Here is a 20,472-nt window from a genome sequence, read left to right as displayed (position 1 = left end):
TTCTGTGGTTGTGTGTACAGTACTGAGGTCTGTGTACTTATGGTGAATGTCAACAGTGTGTGTAATGTCAATATGTACTTTGGCCTTTGTACAGACTGTGGTAGATGTCATTGTTCTTGGTTCCGTCCTATCTGATGTTACATGCTGCTCCATTGTATGTTACCATATCGGCTTACATGTTTGTAGGGCCATACACACACATGTCCCACACCACAGACAGGCATCAGACCACACTGTGTAGCAGCCTGGTATATGTAGCGTTTGTATGCGAGTGGCACATATGAGGATGGTGTTGAACAGATAGTCCATATACTGTAATAGAATGCTAGCATACCATATGTGGCTGTGGCTGTGTTCACATTGGATGTAGCTATGCACTGTCACACAGGTGTATTTTACCCTGTGCTGTGACATGCCTGTAGAGCCTGCTATATATGCAGGTACATGTGCATTCCCCCATAGGAAATGTAGGCCAGTGTTGAGCCAGTCTGCCTGTAGCCTGCACAGTGCTTTGTTACATCCCTAGCAGCTTAGTGTACTTACCCAGTGAGATGTCCTGTCCAGATACTTGCCAGATATACTGCTGCCTCCCTTAACAATCATGTATGCCAGACAGAGCAGTGGGATGCTGTACAGATGTATGTCAATATCTAGTGGGTAATATGTGACCATGGCACCTCTGTACCAGCGGTTAGTATGTGTCAGGACAGACAGGGGTGTGTGAATCCATAACGTATGGGGGCATATGTATACCAGTCATTACATGTTATACCCATCTACATGGCTGTTAACATCCACATTGTCAGGCTTGGTCCACATGTTTTGCACTAAGGGATTCTGTGTATACATCTGGACTGTTCAGAGTGTGTCAGAATGTCCACATATATTGGCCAATATCTTTGCTGTAGTCCACAGTAGCATTACGTGATATGTAATACCTCATTATTCAGAGCAATTGCATATCATTCTTGTATTTCTGGACACAGTGTTGGATCTGGAATGTTTATTAGCACTACCTGAATGTTCCCACACACAGTACCAGATTCCACATTACTATTATGCACATACATCTCTCTCTGTTACTGTACACACTCTGACCACAGCTTAATAAGTTGGGGCGTAAATAGGAAATACGTGGCTTCTTAGTCACATAAGGTATTGGGGAGTTGCTAGTGTGCCAGCTTTGTTCTCATAGCTGTATGTCAATCAGTTGTATTTCCTGTCTGCTGCCTATACGTCTGGAATCATCCCACTGATTTCCCAGGGGATAGGTTGATAGGCAACATATACGGGCCACTTTAATAGACATTCTGGACATATCTGTACAGTTGTGGGGAATGATTCTGTATGCAGACTGCTACCACTGGCTAGATTTGAACCATGTCTGTGTGTGCTAAAAAAACAACAGTTCACAGCCCAGTTGCATGTGCTATTTGGTTGTTGTTGTCTGCATTATCCCTGTTTACTGTCTATGTGTCTCTCAGTTGTACTAAATGGCCTCTGGGCATTACACCTGTCATATACAGGCATTCCTACGCATTCAATTTATGGTGCACAGTGTGGGTAACAGTGCTTAATACTACAGTACTGTTACATGATTGCATATCTACATTACCATATGATACCAGGATGTACACATGCAGTCCAGCAGTTAGACCTGTTTTGTCAGGCTATTACACTTTTATTGACTTACAAACAATATGAGACTCTTACTGCCATATTCTGTAGCGTATGCAGTACTTGCCTTGAACAATACAGGTTTTATACTAGCAATTAATTTACTACTACTTTTATTCTTATTTCCTATGACAGTAAATGCATGAGTATTACTTACCTGCTTCGTGTCGCAACCTCGCCAGGCGACTGATGTGGGCCTCCTGGTTCGCGACCCGTTCCATTGCAGCTGTGGGTGACATAAGAGAAATATTTAGCCATACCTATCCATGATAGCAATTATTGCAGCTGATAATTATTACACACATAATGGGGTGATATTTACACACGTCTGGAACATCCCCTGATGCTCTAGCCTCTTGGAGCCACTCCTCCAAGAGGTCCCCCTTACACCACTTCAGGTCAAAATAGTGGTGCCTGATCTGCTCACCAGTTTGGGGTATGCCAGTGGCACTGGTGAGGTCGCGGGCGAGATGGTCCCAGGCCTCCGCCATTTATTGGGAGCCCTGGTACTGGCCCTGCAGCAGTCTCTGAGCATGGTCTTTAACTAGGAGTCCTGCCATGACCTTGGACTCCAGGATACACCAGCGCTGCACCCAGAAGTGCACACCTTCTCTCCTTACTGCCATAGTGCCTGCAGTTATGAGATGTATTCCCACCTCTTGGGTTTAAGTAGGACCAATTTCCCACACTTTTCCATGACTGGCCGGTTTTGAAAAGGCTAAGCTATGGGCAAACCTGCTTACCTACGGTAGGCATTGTTTAAAGGGATATACCACTGGGCACATTGAGTTAGCTGGTCTACACATTGCTTACACCTCCAAAGCTGGCCTGTGCAATGCTTAGCGTTGCTTACATTAGACTTTGCATTATATTTCCTTTTGGGCATTGATTTCTTATTCATTGCACCTTATATGTATGCCTAGTATCCCTGATTGATGTGTATGCGCACTCTGTGGGGTCCTTGTGTTTTATTGGGGACTTAAACTCTCTATTACAATTACACCTCATTTCTGGGCTTACTGCTGTACTCCAGTTCACATATTTATGTTATGTAGTGGGTTATTGAACATATGACTATATATTGATTCCTTTCACAGGTTCAATTTGGTTTTACTATGGTGAGGACTTGTTTGCTGATACCTCATTCTTCTGTACTTCTTTGATGGCTTGGTGGTTAACTACTGTGACTATGGTGTATGGGGTCCTGGGTTCGAGACCTGCATGGTTGTTTATTTTGTTGATGGCCAGAACAAGGGCCGTTGGATGCAGAGTGACTAAGGCACTTTTGAGCAGTTGTAAGCGGGTTTGCGCGACTGTAAGCACTGCTAACCTGCCATTACATCTGCTTACAGAGAGTTAGCTTTAGAATTGCTTAGCCAGTGTAGGCATTGCTTACCACCATGTAAACAGGCTTACGCCTGCTAACTAGTGCTTAAATATGCATACTACTGCTTATTTGTGCTTAAACCTGCTTACTAGTCCCTTATTGATTATGACACTGACACCTCACATATGCATTTATTGCAGTACTCCAGTTCATAAAAATATGTTATTTAGTGGGTTATGCAACATAAATATTACTCATGACTTGCTTTGCCATGGAAAATGGAATCTGCTGCAGTGGGACTCGAACTGGGAATGCCTGCTGGTAAGGCGAATGCTCTGCCCACTACACTATTGCTAAGCTGCTTCATTTGTATACATCTTCCTTGTTATCCTCTTCAGGCATTTAAGCTACATTAACCATAGCTAAGCGATGGGCACACCCGCGCACCTACGGTTAGCTTTAGTCGGATTTAAAAAAAAAATAAAAGGGTTTCTTCATTTTATTTATATGTACTGTTGCTGTTGCACACATGGGGGACTGTTGGTGGGGATAAGTGGACACCTATGAGCGGTCTCGCTCATTTCTTACCCCTTTCTGCTGTTCTGCATTGCGGGGGCGTGTATATTCTGAGGGCTGTGCTCTCAGACACGCCCCCTGCACTCTTACATGCTCCATGTAAGATTAGGAGCTCAGGCAGCACATCTCATTGTTATGCATGGCGTGCTGCCGTCCTGCTCGTAAACGGTCGCTTCCGTGCAGGACTAAGCTAGTCCTGCACGGAAGATTAGTAAATCTGGGTGCTTCTGTGCCTCAACCTGTGTCTGAGATCAGAATGCTGCCTACCAGAGCTAAAGCCTCAGTAACACTGATTCACATTGAAATACTGCTGTCTGTGTTAATAAGCAGGAGTTCTCAGGTTTGTATTCTAATGATGATCAAGACTGCCTTAAGTAATGAAACCAAACATTTACATTGTAAAGTAAGAACCATATCAAGCAGTGTTGAGGAAGTGCCTGAAACTAGTGTTTGGAAGTAAAACTATAAATTGTGTATGGTATAATATGCCAGAAAAAAAATTCTAATTTGCGTGTAGCATATTTATTTGTAGTTTAACATGCATACTTGACTGAGTTTGAATATCATTAGCCTGTTGATATTAGAAAAGTAGAGCGGAAAGTCTGGAAAAATTTGTAGTCTATTCATTGATCATGCCCATTTTAATTGAAAAGATACACATTGGTCTGATGTTAAATTGTAGAAAATTAGAAACATATAACATGTGTTACACAACTCAACAATACACCCAAAAGTAGATAATAAGCTGTCCAGGAAGGCAGCAGGACATCCAAACACATAAAATATGATGATTTATTGAACAAAACGTAAGCGCTTTCACGGTGTTACAATCATTTTGTTTTATTCCAGTCATTGGCTGGTTGTATGTGTGTAAAAGTATTTAAGAGGTATCAGTTTGTTTTAGAATGTACATCTGAAGAAGCGGATTGTAACACCGTGAAAGCGCTTACGTTTTGTTCACCAAATTGTCATATTTTATGTGTTTGGATGTCCTGCTGCCTTCCTGGATAGCTTATTATCTACTTTTGGGTGTATTGTTGACTTTTACTGGGCGATTTGGTACCCTTTCTGCTGATGTTACATAACTGCTGAACCTTTGTTATACATTGTGGCAGCTTGGCTTCCTGTTTCAGGTATATAACAAACTGTAAAACCTCTGTGAAAAAGGTGCTTCTAGAAGCTGTTGAACAGGTTAATTGCTGGGATCCATTTGTGGAAGAATGTTTTGTATGCAGAAAAATTTCAGTTTTGTGTTGTACTGAAGGTCATATGAGACATGCTGGAGTTACTTTAACGTTGAATAAGCTTACTTTAATATTGAATACACTAATAGCAAGTGACAGATGTTTCATTGACATATTAGTCAAAACTTAAAATATTACTGGTAAGAAACAATTAACAGTGGTCCTTCAGTATGTTAGTGATGACTGAAGTAACTGAGAGAACAGTGGAAGGGCACTGTCATGTTAGAGAATACACTTCTTGCCATCAGTTTGTGTTTTGACAAGCCATTTAATCAGTAGTGTAGCAGAGCACATAGTGTAAGTATGCAGTCACTTATTTAAGCTTTAAAAAGTCATGTTCAGTTAAAATAGCAATGATGTACATGTGAGTGCATACATTAATATGTATGGTGTATAAAGCTGGTTCTAGACTAAACTGTAAGCTGTAATGCAGTTTGTTTCAAAACGTTTTTGGGATTTGTACAGTATCTGTAAATGCTGATTCGTCCATTCTGTAATCATCTCCGTATATTTTAAGATACTGTGAAGAACATCACCATGACCCTGACTGAGGTGACTTGGGTTTCATAGCAGGTATTCCATGATCAAGAGATTTCCTCAAGTGCATTGATATTCACCCATCTAAACACAGCAGTCCATAAATGAAATTCTTTGTTACTGGAGACACTTGAATGTGTACATTGCAGAAAGTCAGTACAGCAGAGGCAAACAGGCTTTTCATCAGTTATATTGATTTCATATCTGCCTTTTTCAAATGTGTGTATTTTGGTAATTTATTTGAGCAGAGGAGCATTTAGTGTAGCAGCAAATGCTATAAAACGTTCTGCATCATCAAGAATGGCTGAAATATTTGATGAATGTTTGAAAACTTTGCATATCAACCTTGCCTAATTAATTTGGAAAGGTTTAGTATAAGGGGCTAGGGAGTCTGTAACTTTTTTAATCTGTTGAAGAGAAATACATAACTAACTCTCCTGCATTTGTACTGCAGTCAGTAAAAGTACTGCAGTTGCAAAAGCTGGCCTACTATTAAAAACATAAAATAGTTAACATGCTGAAAAGGAAAGTGCTTGTAAAAAAACACTAAGCACCGAGCTCCAGTAATATGTGATTTTTATACTCCTACAGTGTCCAGTTTTAACCACCCAGGAATCGGGTTCCTATTGTATGATCGAAGTCTTACAACTTCGAATCATTAAAGAACAAACTTTAATGATTGAAGTTGTAAAACCTCAAAGCATAGAACGGAGATCGCCATAGTTTGCAGAAAGGGAATATTTCCCTTTACTGCACTGTAGTGCAATCTTGGAGTTGGTATATTTAAGTAGCAGGGGTGCAAGGGGGCTTGCCCCCCTGCATAGAGGGTTTTTTTTTTTTTTATGTATGTTCGAAGTTCCGAGACTTCGGTCATTAAAGTTCATCCTTTAATGATTTGAAGTTTTGGAACTTCGATCATATGATATAGACCCCCAGGAATCAACCAGTGTAGCAGATAACCCAAATTACTAAGGTCTGCATAAATAAAATGGCCTTGTCACATTTGTATCCTGACGTGTTTGTTGACCTGCAGGTTCTTTTGACAACGCTACCTGTTATATTTGAAAGTGCAGAGAGAGGCTTTTGTACAATTATTTCCTTAGATTTCACAGTACTGTGATAAGTGGCTGTAATCAGGATATATTCACTGTTGTTGTCGAGGAATGTTGATACATCTGGATGGTCCCAGTGTGTTCACATTTTCACTGAAAAGCAAAAATGGATGCATTTGTTGTATTTTGTATTATTTCCATAATACCTGTAGGAATCTGGTATACCACTGAGTAACATTTGTAGCCAGACCATTTTTCAAATAAAAATTTTACAAATTACTAGAAATTTATAAGTCACGTGTTTAACCAAGCCATCTTTAAAATGTAATATTTTACCTTCTAATTACTAGGTGTTTTGGGTTTCAGTGATTTTGAGTCTAGATATTTTTCTGTTGACATTTCCCTGTGTAAACTAACATTCTGTTGATCAATTTATATCAATGGAAAAATGCATCAAAACAAGTGTTTTGGAGGAGGGGTAGCCCTCCTGCACCCACCCCCATATACCTCTCAATTGCCCAGATTTTCCTAGACTGTCCAGATTTTTGCCTCATATTTTTGGTCTGTTTCTCATAAAATGTGTGTTTTTTTGGATTTTTGTGGCAAATCGGTGAGGATTGAATTTACTGTATAATGACAGGCAATTGAATTTCAGGGTTCATATCCTTAAGAAAATGCATGGTAATGCAAGATCTTTTTATTCTAGTAAGTTTCTAAGAGCAATAATTAAAATGTGTCCCTATTTTTGGGGCTTTGTCCCACATTATGTTTGGCTTTGTCCAGTTTTTTTGTGCTAAGAGGTTGAGAGCTGTGACCCCCCCCCCCCTCGCCACAACTTAAATATACCAGTTTCGAGATTGCACTGCAGTAGGGAAAGGGAGAAACTTCCTTAAACCTGCTGTTAGCCTGTCTTGCACAGAACTACTCCACTAAATACCGAGTTGAAATTGACCAAACCAGTCGACTATTCCAGTTTTGACAAATTTAATACTTCAGAAGTATCTGGACCTATGTATATCTGTACAGATATCTACTTATCTATCTGTATAGGCAGATTGATATAGATATATAAAATATAATATATATTTAGTTATCTCGCTCTCTCTATATATAGACAGGTATAGATATATAGATCTTTATGTCTAATGCCCAAGCGCACACACACACACACATATAGATATATTTATATATATATATATATATATATATATATATATATATATATACACACACACACACACACATATATATATATATATATATATATATATATATACACACATACACACACACACACATATATATATATATATATATACACACACACACACACACACACATATATATATATATATATATATATATATATATATATATATATATATACACACACACACACACACACACACATACACACACATATATTTATATTTATATATATATATATATATATATATATATATATATGCACACACACACATATATATATATATACACACACACACACACACACACACACACACACACACACACACACACATATATATATATCTATATACACACACACACACACACACACACACACACACATATATATATATATATATATATATACACACACACACACACACACACACACACACGTATAATCATGCATTCCTTTTTTACATATGTATATTTGTATTATGATATACATATTTTATAAGTTGCATATATATGTATATGCATATCTGTAGCTATACAATATATTTTTATTAAATGTATGCACATATGTTTATCTCACTTAGAATACTGAATGATAGAATACTGGAACTGACTTTTGAGGGATGCTAAAAAATACTAAGATAAGATCTTCTCAGTTGATAATGTAGAGTTTTCTGAAGGTGCACACCCTGTTCTTCATTTCATATTCTAATATATTTTGTGTATAGTAGTTTACACACTGAATTAAAAATGCTTAGTTTTGTGACCAACGGATTCTCCAGTTAGAATTAGCTAATCGGACATAGGACAACCATATGGTAACAGAAGTATGACAGCCTGAGTCTTAATTTTGAACTGTTTATGATTATTTTCCTGTTAGGTATTGCAAGAAAGAGTCCAAGAACACCACTTTCAGATCTTCAGGGAACAAACACCATTAATGAAAAATCTCAGCGGTAAGAGATTTCAGCTTTACTGTTTTTAAGTGAATCTGTATTTTTTTTTCTTTTGGGGGGGGTGAATATTTTTTTTCTTTTGGGGGGGTGAATATAACAGTCTGTCTTGAGGTGTCTTTTACACTGGACAGTGTGGCTTAGTTCCCTGCTGCTAATTGCCCTTCTGTGCAAAGCCATGAAAATGTGTCATATTTTTGTCTGGCTTTACTTTGAATACAGAGTTTTAGCTTCTGGCATTTGGGTGACTTTTAATGTGTAATCCTTGTGCAGTGGTACTGTTAGGGAATTTTAGGTTTGTACCCCTAGGAACTTTGCCTGGCTGTTCATGGTACGTTTTGTATAACTTCCAACTTATTCATATCACAAGACTGTTGTATCTGATGCCACATTATTGGAAATATTGCATGGTTATCTGTATTCCACTGGTCTAATATACAGAAACTAACTTTTTTATTATTATTATTTTAGCAGTAATGTAAGGCCATGTGTTATCTTTATGTTCTAGAAATAATCAGCTCCTTGAGGCAAAGACACCTCATGCATGATTGTTTTTTCCAGGGATTGTTAAACTAGAACATGAACATAATCAGTCAGAATATTGTATTGTTATTATTATATGTGCATTTGGGGTTTGTTTCAGGTTTCTAATCCCGCCTTTAATAATGTTATTAGTTGCAGACTCTGACATAAACTAGTATTTTATATCAGATGTGTAGTTTTAAAAACAGTAGGAAAAGACTAGCCAAGCTGGAGATTACACTGTGTGATTCATTGAAACCTCCTATAAAAGAGGATTATGGGATATATGCAAATGACAGCTTTAGGATGCCAGCTGTTTCAGCTGTATGGTGAAAAAAAATGTGTATAAAACCAGTATTAAGCGCTTTCATCTCATCTTAGGAGACGTCATCAGAATACAACACAGTACATTGCCTATTCAATTTAAATAACTATATTAAATGACATAATAATTCTTTGAACCAATCAACATCATCTTTACAAAGTTCATAGGAAATGGTTAATAAGAAATACAGTTACATATATTAATTAAACAAATTAATAAATATATGTTTGAATATAAAAACACCATCTTTGAAAACATACTTAATAAAATCACTTTATGGTGTGCCTATTAATTCATGGAAGAGTTGTTTAATATTTTAATCAAAAAGTATTCGCTTTTTCATTTAAAATGGGAGAAATAGATAGACTGAGATGCACCCATACAGTATCACACATACATACACTGTTACAACTGTAACTTAAAGATCAGGAATGTGGTTTTACATGAAAAGTAAATTGAACTCTCTACAGAGTAATGTTCTTCCATCGGCTGGTGTATTTTATTATCTTCAACTCAAGCATATACTCTGAAGCAATGTACATTTTGCAGTCTCGTGCAGTTTCTTTTGCATTTTACCCAGAGTGTTAATGTAGAATATTTTTGCTTCTGCTGCTACTGTTACCACATTATATAAAGTGTTGTGGGAGAAAAAATAACTTAAAAGTCTTTCCAAAATTCACTGCCTGCTGAAATTGTGCCTTAAAGATGATATACAATGAATTTTACGCATTTAATAAAAAATTAGTTACCACTGCGGTGGTGGTGCTGCGGTAGCGTTGTCGCCTCACAGTTAGACGTTGCCCGTTCGATTCTCAGATAGAGCGTCTTCTGTGTGGCGACATGCATGAACGGGCGTTCCTTCATTGAAGGTTGTGCGTTAGGCCCGGCAAGCCAGCATGTAAAACTCTACTGCCAATCATTAGCGGACCGGAGTTCCGCTGTGGCAACCCCTAACCGGGAAAAGTCGAAAGACACAAACAAACAAAGTTACCATGAAGCAAATTGCCTTACAGTGCTTGCAGTCACTAAAAAGTGTTTTTTAAGTTATTTTGCAGCCTATATTTAATTGCAAGTACATAGAAATGAAGCCTGAATACCTGTTGTTGCATTTCTTTGATGGATATTGATGTTCAAATCATTTTCATGATGTCTTTTTGGGACCACATGGAAGGCAGCTAGTCTTTCTTCATAAACCACAGATTTTTTTGATTTTTATTTCCTTAAAAGGTGTCAAGAAACAGATGACTGTAATTTTCTAAATAGTTTTCTGCCAAACTCTAAATTAATTGCTTGCAATTGTTTGGCAATTAAGTAATTAAAACTTGTTCCCCAGTGATGTCAGTCCGTCCTGCTGAATGTACTGATTAAGACAGCAGACTAACATTTATTTGGACTTCATTTCTGTGTGTTCCTGAGACATTTAGTTTGAGATTCAAGATGATTTAAAAAAAAAAACTTACTTTTATTGTAAATGCAATTGTCAGTGTGAACGTAGATTCTTAATGATGGTGATGGTTGATGTGACACCCATGTACAAAATAGGAGAAAGTCATTAGCCTAGTAACCTCCTATGATGCTACTGCTGAGTGACTGTAAGCAGAACATGATCTGCTTCATGGTGACATTTTTTTTAAATACATAAAATTCTTCACAGATGATATTGTGTCGGTGAGCTAATAGAACATTTCTTCTTTGAAGTAGATAAATTAGTTTTTCCAGATAACCTTCTGTACTGCTAGGTCTTCAAGTGTGTCATTTAGCTGGCCATATATCCCTCACTTTACCTTCCAAAAGCATTGTGAAATGTGTAGAGAAAAAGCTTTTATAAGCTTTTTCGTTTTTATCTTATTTGCTTTGAATATTCAGGTTTTCCTTTTTAATGCTTGATTTTTATTTTATTTATTTTTAGTTATTGTCTTTATCGTTATTGAAAGACTTTAGCCTAAGTCACTGTCCCCCTTTTGGCTCCATCCTGGAACACAAATCTTTCATGTAATTCCACTGTTCATCTAATTTTTATTTTTTTTTTAAATCTTATCTCCCCAACCTATTCTGTGATATGTTGAGCTCATCCAAAGATTGCAGCATTTTGCTACTTGGAATAAACTTTGCTTTTATTTTGATTTTATTTGTATTGTCAGTCTGTCATGACTGATATATTGGAATTTCAATTACTTAATTAATTTATTTATTTTATTTGGAAGCTTTGTGAGTATCCAGCTTGGCTGTGGACATTGAGTCGGTTTTATTTATTTGTCTACTCAATGAGAGCATCATTCATTGCCTTGGTATCAAATCCTTTGTGGCACAGTCAGTGTGTGAGAGGTCTGGTGATTCAGCCCTACAACAATATGTTTCAGTTGAATACCATATTGCCTTGGCACCATTTCAGTGGTGGCCTACTTAGGCTATTGGGGAGAAATTTCCTGCCTTTGTTTAGACTTCTGAGCATATTGCTGGTGGTGATAGATGTTGGAGAAGCTGTTACATCTCCTTACTTGGGCAATTAAGGATTTTGTCTTGTAGAACTGTGCTATATGGATGCTCTGGAGATAGTGCTTAGTTGCTTGCTGTTAAATTCCCTTTCAGTTTGGTAAACTTTTACTGTAAAATCTTTGTCTCATTTTGTCTGTAGAACATACTCTAATATTTTATTATTTGTTTAATAATTTTTCCACTCTTTGGCTGATTGTGGACGTGTCAACCTGTTGGCTTTCAGTCTGCTGTCTGATAAGGCTTGATTGCCAGGTGTTGATGGCAAATTTGGCTTGGCTTTCTTGTTTCCTGAGCCTCTACAAATGAGTAGATCGTAACCTGCCATATTTGGTTGTAAAAACTACCATTGAATGTTTTTAGTGAAAATGAGAGCAAATGTCTAATTTTAAAGACTTTAGTTACTTATACAGTTATCTGAAATTTTTAGTGTTAGTCCATTTCTCCCCTTGGACAGGATTCATAAACAGTAAGGAATTGCGTAGGTCTGGCAAAGGATGGAACACACATACCAGAACCCCGTACGGTTAAATAAATGTCTGCATGCATGATGTGAGTTGCTGTGCATGATATACCTGTATCATACCAGGTACACATCAGGAGGGCCCTCATCCATGTCTGTGATACATAAAGGGTTATGAGATGGGAGACAAACTCCACATTATGCATATTTTATGAGATTCAAAGTGCGAACTTCCCACATTAGATGGTGCACAAATGTCCTAACCTGCATGAATGGGTAATGCATAAAGGCACATACATACCTCTGTGTATAAAACAAAGGAACAGTTCTGTACATATCAACAGAGTACCACTCACAGAAGCCACATGTGATGACCACCCACAGAACATATCATTTAATGCAGTCCACCAACTGGGGTTCTCCTACAACTAAATCCCCAGCATTTTAATCTGTGCAAATCTTGTATGGTTTGCAGTCATGGCCAAGTAGGCAGAAGTATGTAAGAATCACACTTGGTCATTACTGTGGGGCCATTGCACTGCTGTCTTGTAGGGCCATAAAACTGTGCAGTTCTTGTAACATTTAAATGCTACCTGCCAGCATAACCTGCAGTGATCCACATTAATACAACTACTGGTCATACTTGTGTGTGTTTCCATTGTAATCTTTGAAATATTTTGGAGTGAAGTGTTCTACATACAAACAGTATACTAAATTACTTTTTTTCTAAAGAGCAAGAGGAACATGGTCTGTAAACAAAAGTTGGGGTTTTCTTGCATAGGAACGTGGTATTATAGTATGAAAAATATACGTTAGTATCCTAAGACTACATTTCTTAGGATTTGGTTTGGGTAGTCATTGGGTAGGTTTCAGTACCGTTAGATTGTATTGCATATTTTCCTGCCTGTGTAGAGAATCCTGTACACAACTCCCATTTATGATACTGAATAGTATTTTGGAAAATCTTGTGATCTCTGTGTGATTCATGATTAGGGTACTGGATGTGTACATTGTAGAAATGTAGCTTATTTGTCATTTTTGAAGTTAAATACTTTCTTGACCACATGCAGGACACACTCTGCAATTTCCATTTAAGGAACTGTCCACAGTGTTTATGAATGTGAAGTTACCAGCATTTACATCAGCTTTGTGGCAGAGAGGGAGAAAACCCTGACTATGTTGCAGACAACTTGCGTTCGATTAGCAGCTTGTGTACCTGTAGAAGCTGCCTGTGAAGGACTGGAGTGATTAGCCACCTCCAACTTTCCCATCTTTGGTGGAGGGGAGGCAGTTTTGATTTACCACACAGATGATATCTAGCAGGAGCAATGTGGTGGTCACCTACAGGAGTTCTGAGCCAGCCAAGCTTGCTATGCCAGTAGTGCAGTTGCACTATGCAGATAAGGGAAAATTGGCATATAGTGGCACTGTTTCCCTTCTGCAGAAGGAAAGAGAGGTTGTTCCAAAGGAAATGGATAGGCTGATCTACTCCCTACCATTCAACTCTTGATGGGGAAGGGAGGGCTGAAACTGATTCCGTGGCAGGAATTAATAGACTGTTGTGCTCTCACCTAGCCTTGGAATAGCCTGCTGTGATTCTTCCAGAACAAATGGGACAGTTGGTGAGAACAGAGGAGCCATCGGATAAGGTTCTGTGGGAGCAAAAGAAAAAAAAATATTTCCAGTTTTATTGTATATTTTAATTCTGTTTGTCTGGACGTGATCGCAGTTCATTGCCATTTTTATATTGATTTTTAATTTGAAATAATGCTTAGAAATCATTTTCCACATCAGAGCTCATCTTGATCCCTCATTGGAAACTTTTTTATGCAGCTGTCTGTACATATAAAACCCATTCTTAAGATTATTCCATTTCTGAATTTTTACTCTCTGACTCAGAGGGGTTACTTTATCAGGATTAAGCTAGCTACTGTATTGTATCTGACTGTTATTGTTGTCTAAGTGATCTTTTTTTTTTCAGGTTTTGCTATTTTGTCTGTATTACTTCATTTCTGATCTCTTCTTTTTTATGTAAAAAGTTGTAGCTGCAAATGTGCCCTTGCTCCATTCCAACTGCCTTGAAATAAATAAAAATAAAATTCTGTTTTCAGCACTTTGACAGGATGCAGCTAAGGATAATTGAATCCACACAGCATTGTGGCATGGGGTGCAGGGTGAATGGTTGCTAATGTCTTTGTTAAAAAAATGGATCCATCCAAGTGCATTCCCAAGATGTTTATGGTGCATGTTGCTTCAATTACGGCTCCACTCAAAGTTTAATGTGACATTTGGCAGAGTGATCATGGCCTAGATGGAGGTTAGAAAGAGCATGCCTTTGGTTTTGCCACTGTTTAACTTAAGGAAATTGGATATTTGTAAGGAACCTGATAAGGATGAGTTCTTTGCCCTTAAAGTGGTTAGTGTTGTTTAATAAAATATAACGTAATATATTATTTTGATGATAATTTCTGTCAGAGTTGCCATATTTCCTTCCTGAAGAATGAAACTGAGAAAAGTACATGCCCAGGCTCTGTCCTTTGCGATGCTCAAAATGAGGTCTTTTCTGGTATTGAAAAGGTACTACCACATTTCAATCCAAAGTTTCTTTCTAAAAAGGATCCTTCCATCCAGACTGAGGGCCTTTCAGAGAGTTACAGTACCCCATTTGGTTTCCACATGATTTTGCTGAATGGGGGAGGGTGGCTCGTGTAGGATTGATTGCATTTGTCCGTATGCTGTTAAAAGGGTCTATGTTATAAGTTCAAAGTTTGAAAAATTCGGATCTCATATGATCTACATCATATGAGCGAAGTTTTCAAACATTGATCTTTTCAACGGAGATTGCCATAGGGAATATTTCCCTTCACTTCAATGTAGTGCGATCTCGGAGTTGGTATATTTAAATAGCAGGGGGTGTGGGGGATGCAGGGGGGGCTTTCCCCCCTGCATAGACTGTTCAGGTAGTTTTTTTTATTTTTAGTTTGTTTATATTTTATGTTCGATATTTGAAAACTTCACTCATATGGAGTCGATCATATGAGATTCAAAGTTTTCAGACTTCGAACATATAATATAGATCCCTGTTAAAAATGATGTCCTTAAACTTGGGTAAAATTGTGTCACTTCCATGCCCTTTTCTGTATCCATGTTGTTAGCCATCTAAACACGTATTGCGAGAGTGAGTAAAGTGAATGTTCAAAGTGTGTTTGGTCAAAGCAGAGTTCATCTGTATTTCACTGAGACAGTATTTCTACAAGAAATCCATCCCAGTAAATTTAACTACAACAAGATGTTATGACCTTAAGTTGATTATAACAGTTGATGAGTGTGGTGGTTGTTATTGGTACCCTCAGACATTTTTCAGTCTAAGTCAATTTGGAAAAATGTTTTTGTGAATCATTGTTTTTACCTGCATTTCAGCTATTTTTAAGGGTCCATTGGATTATGTTTGTTGTTATCTGCGAGTGAACATTTTTACTTGAGCTCTTCAATATCTTACTGAATGACAGGGAAATAGGTGTGTAGTTGTTGAGAATGTCACAAGACTGACATTTGAATAGTGGCAGGAAATGTATTATTTTTTTAGAGATCTGTTCATGCTAAGTATAACTGAAGTAGCTATCTTGGAAGTAGTCACTTGCAGGCATTTGAATTAGATTCACAACCACTGAAGCTGCCAATATTTTATGGGTGCATGTTGAAGTTCTGAACACCATAACTGTGATAACAGAACTGAAAGTTCAAATGCAGGGGGAATATGTATTAAGTCTGAAGATTTGGTATCTCAAAATATTTCCCTACTCTCTGTGGTGCATCGATCTTGGAGTTAGTATATACAAATAGCCTGGGGGTGTATCATTTCTCCTTGAGTAGTACAAGGGGGAATTAAGCCCCCTCCAGAGGAAAATAAAGTTTTAGATGTAACAGTGAATTTCAGAATTCAGAGTTTTTACTGAATTGCAGTTCTTTCAGAACCAGGCCTCATATTTCTAATTGGGATCATAGGGAGCAAGAGAAGAACACCTTGTAGAGAAACCTGGGTTTGAATTAGGAGTAGAGCATATAGGAGTGGTTTTGCACACCTCCTCTGAACAGAGTATGAACATAGGTACTGAAACTCAGCCAAGTTCATTTTAGTTTCTTATGGATGTGAATGGGAGGGATCTAAAGAAGTAGAACACATTTTTTTGAATGCCTGTGTGATTTTTTAGAATGGTTTGGGCGTTGATGGAGTGGCTGTTTGGAGGTTTCATAAGTACTTTTTTTTCTTACATATATGAGCTTCATTGTCAGTGGCTCTAGAGGTGGTATAATTAACTTTGATGCTGGAAAGTTCCGTAGGTTACGGATTCCATCCTCATACTACTTCTCATGCTCACACCTATAGTGTAGCTTATGGAGGTGAGGTACTGCACTCCTTCAGATGAGATCTTAAACCAAGTCCCATCTGACTAAGTTGGGGATGCCTCAGATGTATGTAAAAGATTCCTTGGTAGTCATCGCAAAAAGAGAAAGGGGGCTTCCATTCAAGTGCACAGTAAGTAAGTTCATATCAAAAAATACATTTTCATTTGCTGTACAAGATAGAGTCATATCTTATATATTTTTTTAGCTTGTCCACATCATGCTTAGCGGTACTTTGTTTTTTGTTAGTGCTTGGACTTCTTCATAACCATACTCCAAACACAAAATGGCAGGGCAAGCAGGATGCAGCCACAAAAGTCCACTTTATTTTAAAGGTACAGATTAAGCGCTTTCATCACGAGTATAACAAAACTTCATCAGAATCACAGAATATACCTCAAACACAGTTTAAGTAACCCTCCCCATCATAACCACGTGATTAAAAGCACCAATGATATTACACCTTTAACTTCTTTATCCAATTATTATTCTTCACAAGTATTAAAAACTTTTTTTAGCTATCAAAACTTAACTTACAATAAAAACACACTACTTAAACTTACGAAATCTACAAATTATGCATTATAGGACATACATTGTATTGATATTGTGTCATTTAAGCCCAGTGGTGCAGTGGCATTTAACTTCAATTGCCACTGCAGTTCTTTACGCTCTGTTATATCTCCCCATGGCCCTCCTAGTGGGTTCCTATACACTGTGTCCACCCCAAAAAAACAAAATTCAGGATCGGGATGTTTCTCAACATGACAATACAAAGAATTGCAATTCTTTTTATTTTTAATATCATTTAAATGTTCGTAAATTCTCTCCTTGAACTGACGAACCATCTTCCCTACATAGAAGCTTGGACATTTTTTACAAAGGGCAAGATATACTAAACCTTTTGACTTGCAAGTACAATGAAAGGATGTTTGCAGTACCATGCCATTTACTTTTACATCTCTTTTTTCTAAAATATACTGACATTGACAGCAAGTTCCGCATTTATATGTTCCTTTTCTTTTTTTACACCCTAATACAGTGGATATAAAAAGTTTACACACCCCTGTTAAAATGCCAGGTTTTTGTGATATAAAAAAATGAGACCACAGTAAATCATTTCAAAACTTATCCCACCTTTAATGTGACATATAACCTGCACAATTCAATTGAAAAACAAATCTGTTAGGGAAAAAAATATAAAAAATAAAAACACGTACAGTATAAGCATGTGTGCACACCCTTAAACTAATACTTCGTTGTGTGTGCACACCCTTAAACTAATACTTTGTTGTGTGTGCACATCCTTAAGCTAATACTTTGTTGAAAGTTTGATTTAATTGCAGCATTCAGTCTTCTTGGGTAGGAGTCTATCAGCATGGCACATCTTGACTTGGCAATATTTGCCCACTCTTCCTTGCAAAAGTACTCCAAATCTGTCAGATTGCGAGGGCATCTCTTGTGCACAGCCCTCTTCAGGTCACCCCACAGATTTTCTGTTGGATTTAGGTCTAGGCTCCGACTGGGCCATTCCAAAACTTTAATTTTCTTCTGGTGAAGCCATTATTTTGTTGATTTGGATATATGCTTTGGGTTATTCTCATGTTGAAAGGTGAAATTCCTCTTCATCTTCAGCTTTCTAGCAGACGCCTGAAGGTTTTGGGCCAAAAGTGACTGGTATTTGTAACTGTTCATAATTCCCTCCACCTTGACTAAAGCCTCAGTTCCAGCTGAAGAAAAGCAACCCCAAAGCATGATACTACCACCACCATGCTTCACCGTGGGGATGGTGTTCTTTTGGTGATGTGAAGTGTTGTTTTTGCGCCAAACTTACTTTTTGGAATTGTGGCCAAAAAGGTCAACCTTGGTCTCATGAGACCATAACACATTTTTCCACATGCTTTTGGGAGACTTGATGTATTGTTTTGCTAATTTTTGCTGGGCCTGGATATTTTCTGTGTAAGAAAAAGCTTCCATCTTGCAACCCTACCCCATAGTTCAAACATGTGGAGAATACGGGAGATCGTTTTCACATGTAGTACACAACCAGTACTTGCCAGAAATTCCTGCATCTCCTTCAGTGTTGCTGTAGGTCTCTTAGCAGCCTCCCAGACCATTTTTAGTCTAGTCTCTTCATCAATTTTGCAGGGATGTCCAGTTCTTTGCAATGTCACTGTTGTCCCATATTTTCTCCACTTTTTGATGACTGTCTTCACTGTGTTCCATGGTATATCCAATGCTGTGGAAATGTTTTTGTACCCTTCTCCTGACTGATACCTTTCAACAATGAGATCCCTTTGATGCTTTGTAATCTCTCTGTGAACCATGGCTTTTGCTGTAACAGGTAACTGAGTAAATGTCAGGAAAATCCTACTAGGACAGCTAAACTTTATTTGTGGTTAATCAGAGCCTCTTTAATTGATGGCATGTGTGTACCCAAAAAGACAATGTTATAATTAAATCAAAAGGTGCTTCAATAATGTATTAGTTTAAGGGTGTGCACACACAACAAAGTATTAGTTTAAGGGTGTGCACACTTATGCAACCAGCGCATTGTACGTTTTTTATTTTTTATATTTTTCCCCTAACAGATTTGTTTTTCAATTGAATTGTGCAGGTTGTATGTCACATTAAAGGTGGGAAAAGTTTTGAAATGATCTATTGTGATCTAATTTTTTTTGTATCACAAAAACCTGGCATTTTAACAGGGGTGTGTACACTTTTTATATTCACTGTATGTCCTGTTTTTCCTGGCTTTCTAACATTTGTTTTATACATCTAGCTCGCCTGTAAACTATACATGTTTTTTCTCCTAAGATATTTGTTGTTCCTTCAAAGCACTTGAAAATTTTCAAATTATTACATAATATTCTCTGGATGTACTCATGTTTGTATGAAAATGCCATAATAAATGAACATGAATAATTTCCACGCTTTTTTTGTTACTTCTTTTGCATTCTCATTCATCATTAATATAGGTCTTATCTCACCCTGATTTCTTTTTTGATGAAACTTCACCACCAGTTTTATCTATCAGTTCCAAGGGGTAGCTTCTAACCTCAAACATTTCCCCCGATTTTTTACAGTCTAAATAAAGTGTCATCATCAGATATCATTTGGGCTAGTCTCACAAATTGCCCCTTGATTATTCCTTTTTTTGGTGGAAAGGGTGACAACTACTATAGTGTAAAGGACTATTAGAATATGTGGCCTTCATAAAAATAGTGTTCTGAAGTACTTTCCTCTTGGCATCTTTGGTATCCAACACATCGGAATAACTAATACTGGTTTCACTATAATTATATGTAAACTTTTAAAAAGAAGTCATAGAATGCAAATATTCTATAAAGTTGTTAGTTTTTGTTTCTCCCTGTTCCCAGGCAATAAATATATCGTCCAGGAATCTGATATACATTCTCCATGGAGCGACATTAACATTGTTAAAGATAAAAAGTTTTTTTCATTGTAATAGTACTGTGTTCGCAAATACGGAGGCACAGCATGCCCCCCTCATGACTCTTTTTTATTTTGATGAAAGAATTGATCATCCAAATGTACAAAATAATTTTTAGTACCATTTCTAGTAAAGTATCCAAATGTTTATGTCATTAGAGCTAAACACCCCTGATTCATACAAAAAATCATGAAACATCTCCATTCCTTAGTCTTGTGGTATGACATTAAATAAATTTACTA

General features: G+C 37.4%; 1 protein-coding gene across 4 annotated transcripts in view; it reads left to right on the top strand.

Moving 5' to 3' along the window:
* Window positions 1-20,472, top strand: part of MYO9A (myosin IXA) — a 2,281,069-nt gene that overhangs the window by 1,417,845 nt on the left and 842,752 nt on the right. For all 4 annotated transcript variants that reach the window (XM_044077496.1, XM_044077494.1, XM_044077495.1 and 1 more), the window contains exon 15: window positions 8,497-8,572. In XM_044077496.1, coding sequence (XP_043933431.1) covers window positions 8,497-8,572 — 76 coding nt within the window. The remainder of the gene's footprint in view (window positions 1-8,496; window positions 8,573-20,472) is intronic.

Source organism: Protopterus annectens, chromosome 7.part0 (genome assembly GCF_019279795.1).
Source record: "Protopterus annectens isolate FY-2018-M chromosome 7.part0, PAN1.0, whole genome shotgun sequence".
Taxonomy (NCBI): Eukaryota; Metazoa; Chordata; order Ceratodontiformes; family Protopteridae; genus Protopterus; species Protopterus annectens.
The sequence above is the reverse complement of the archived record's forward strand: the minus strand, read 5'-3'. Positions and strand labels throughout refer to the sequence as shown.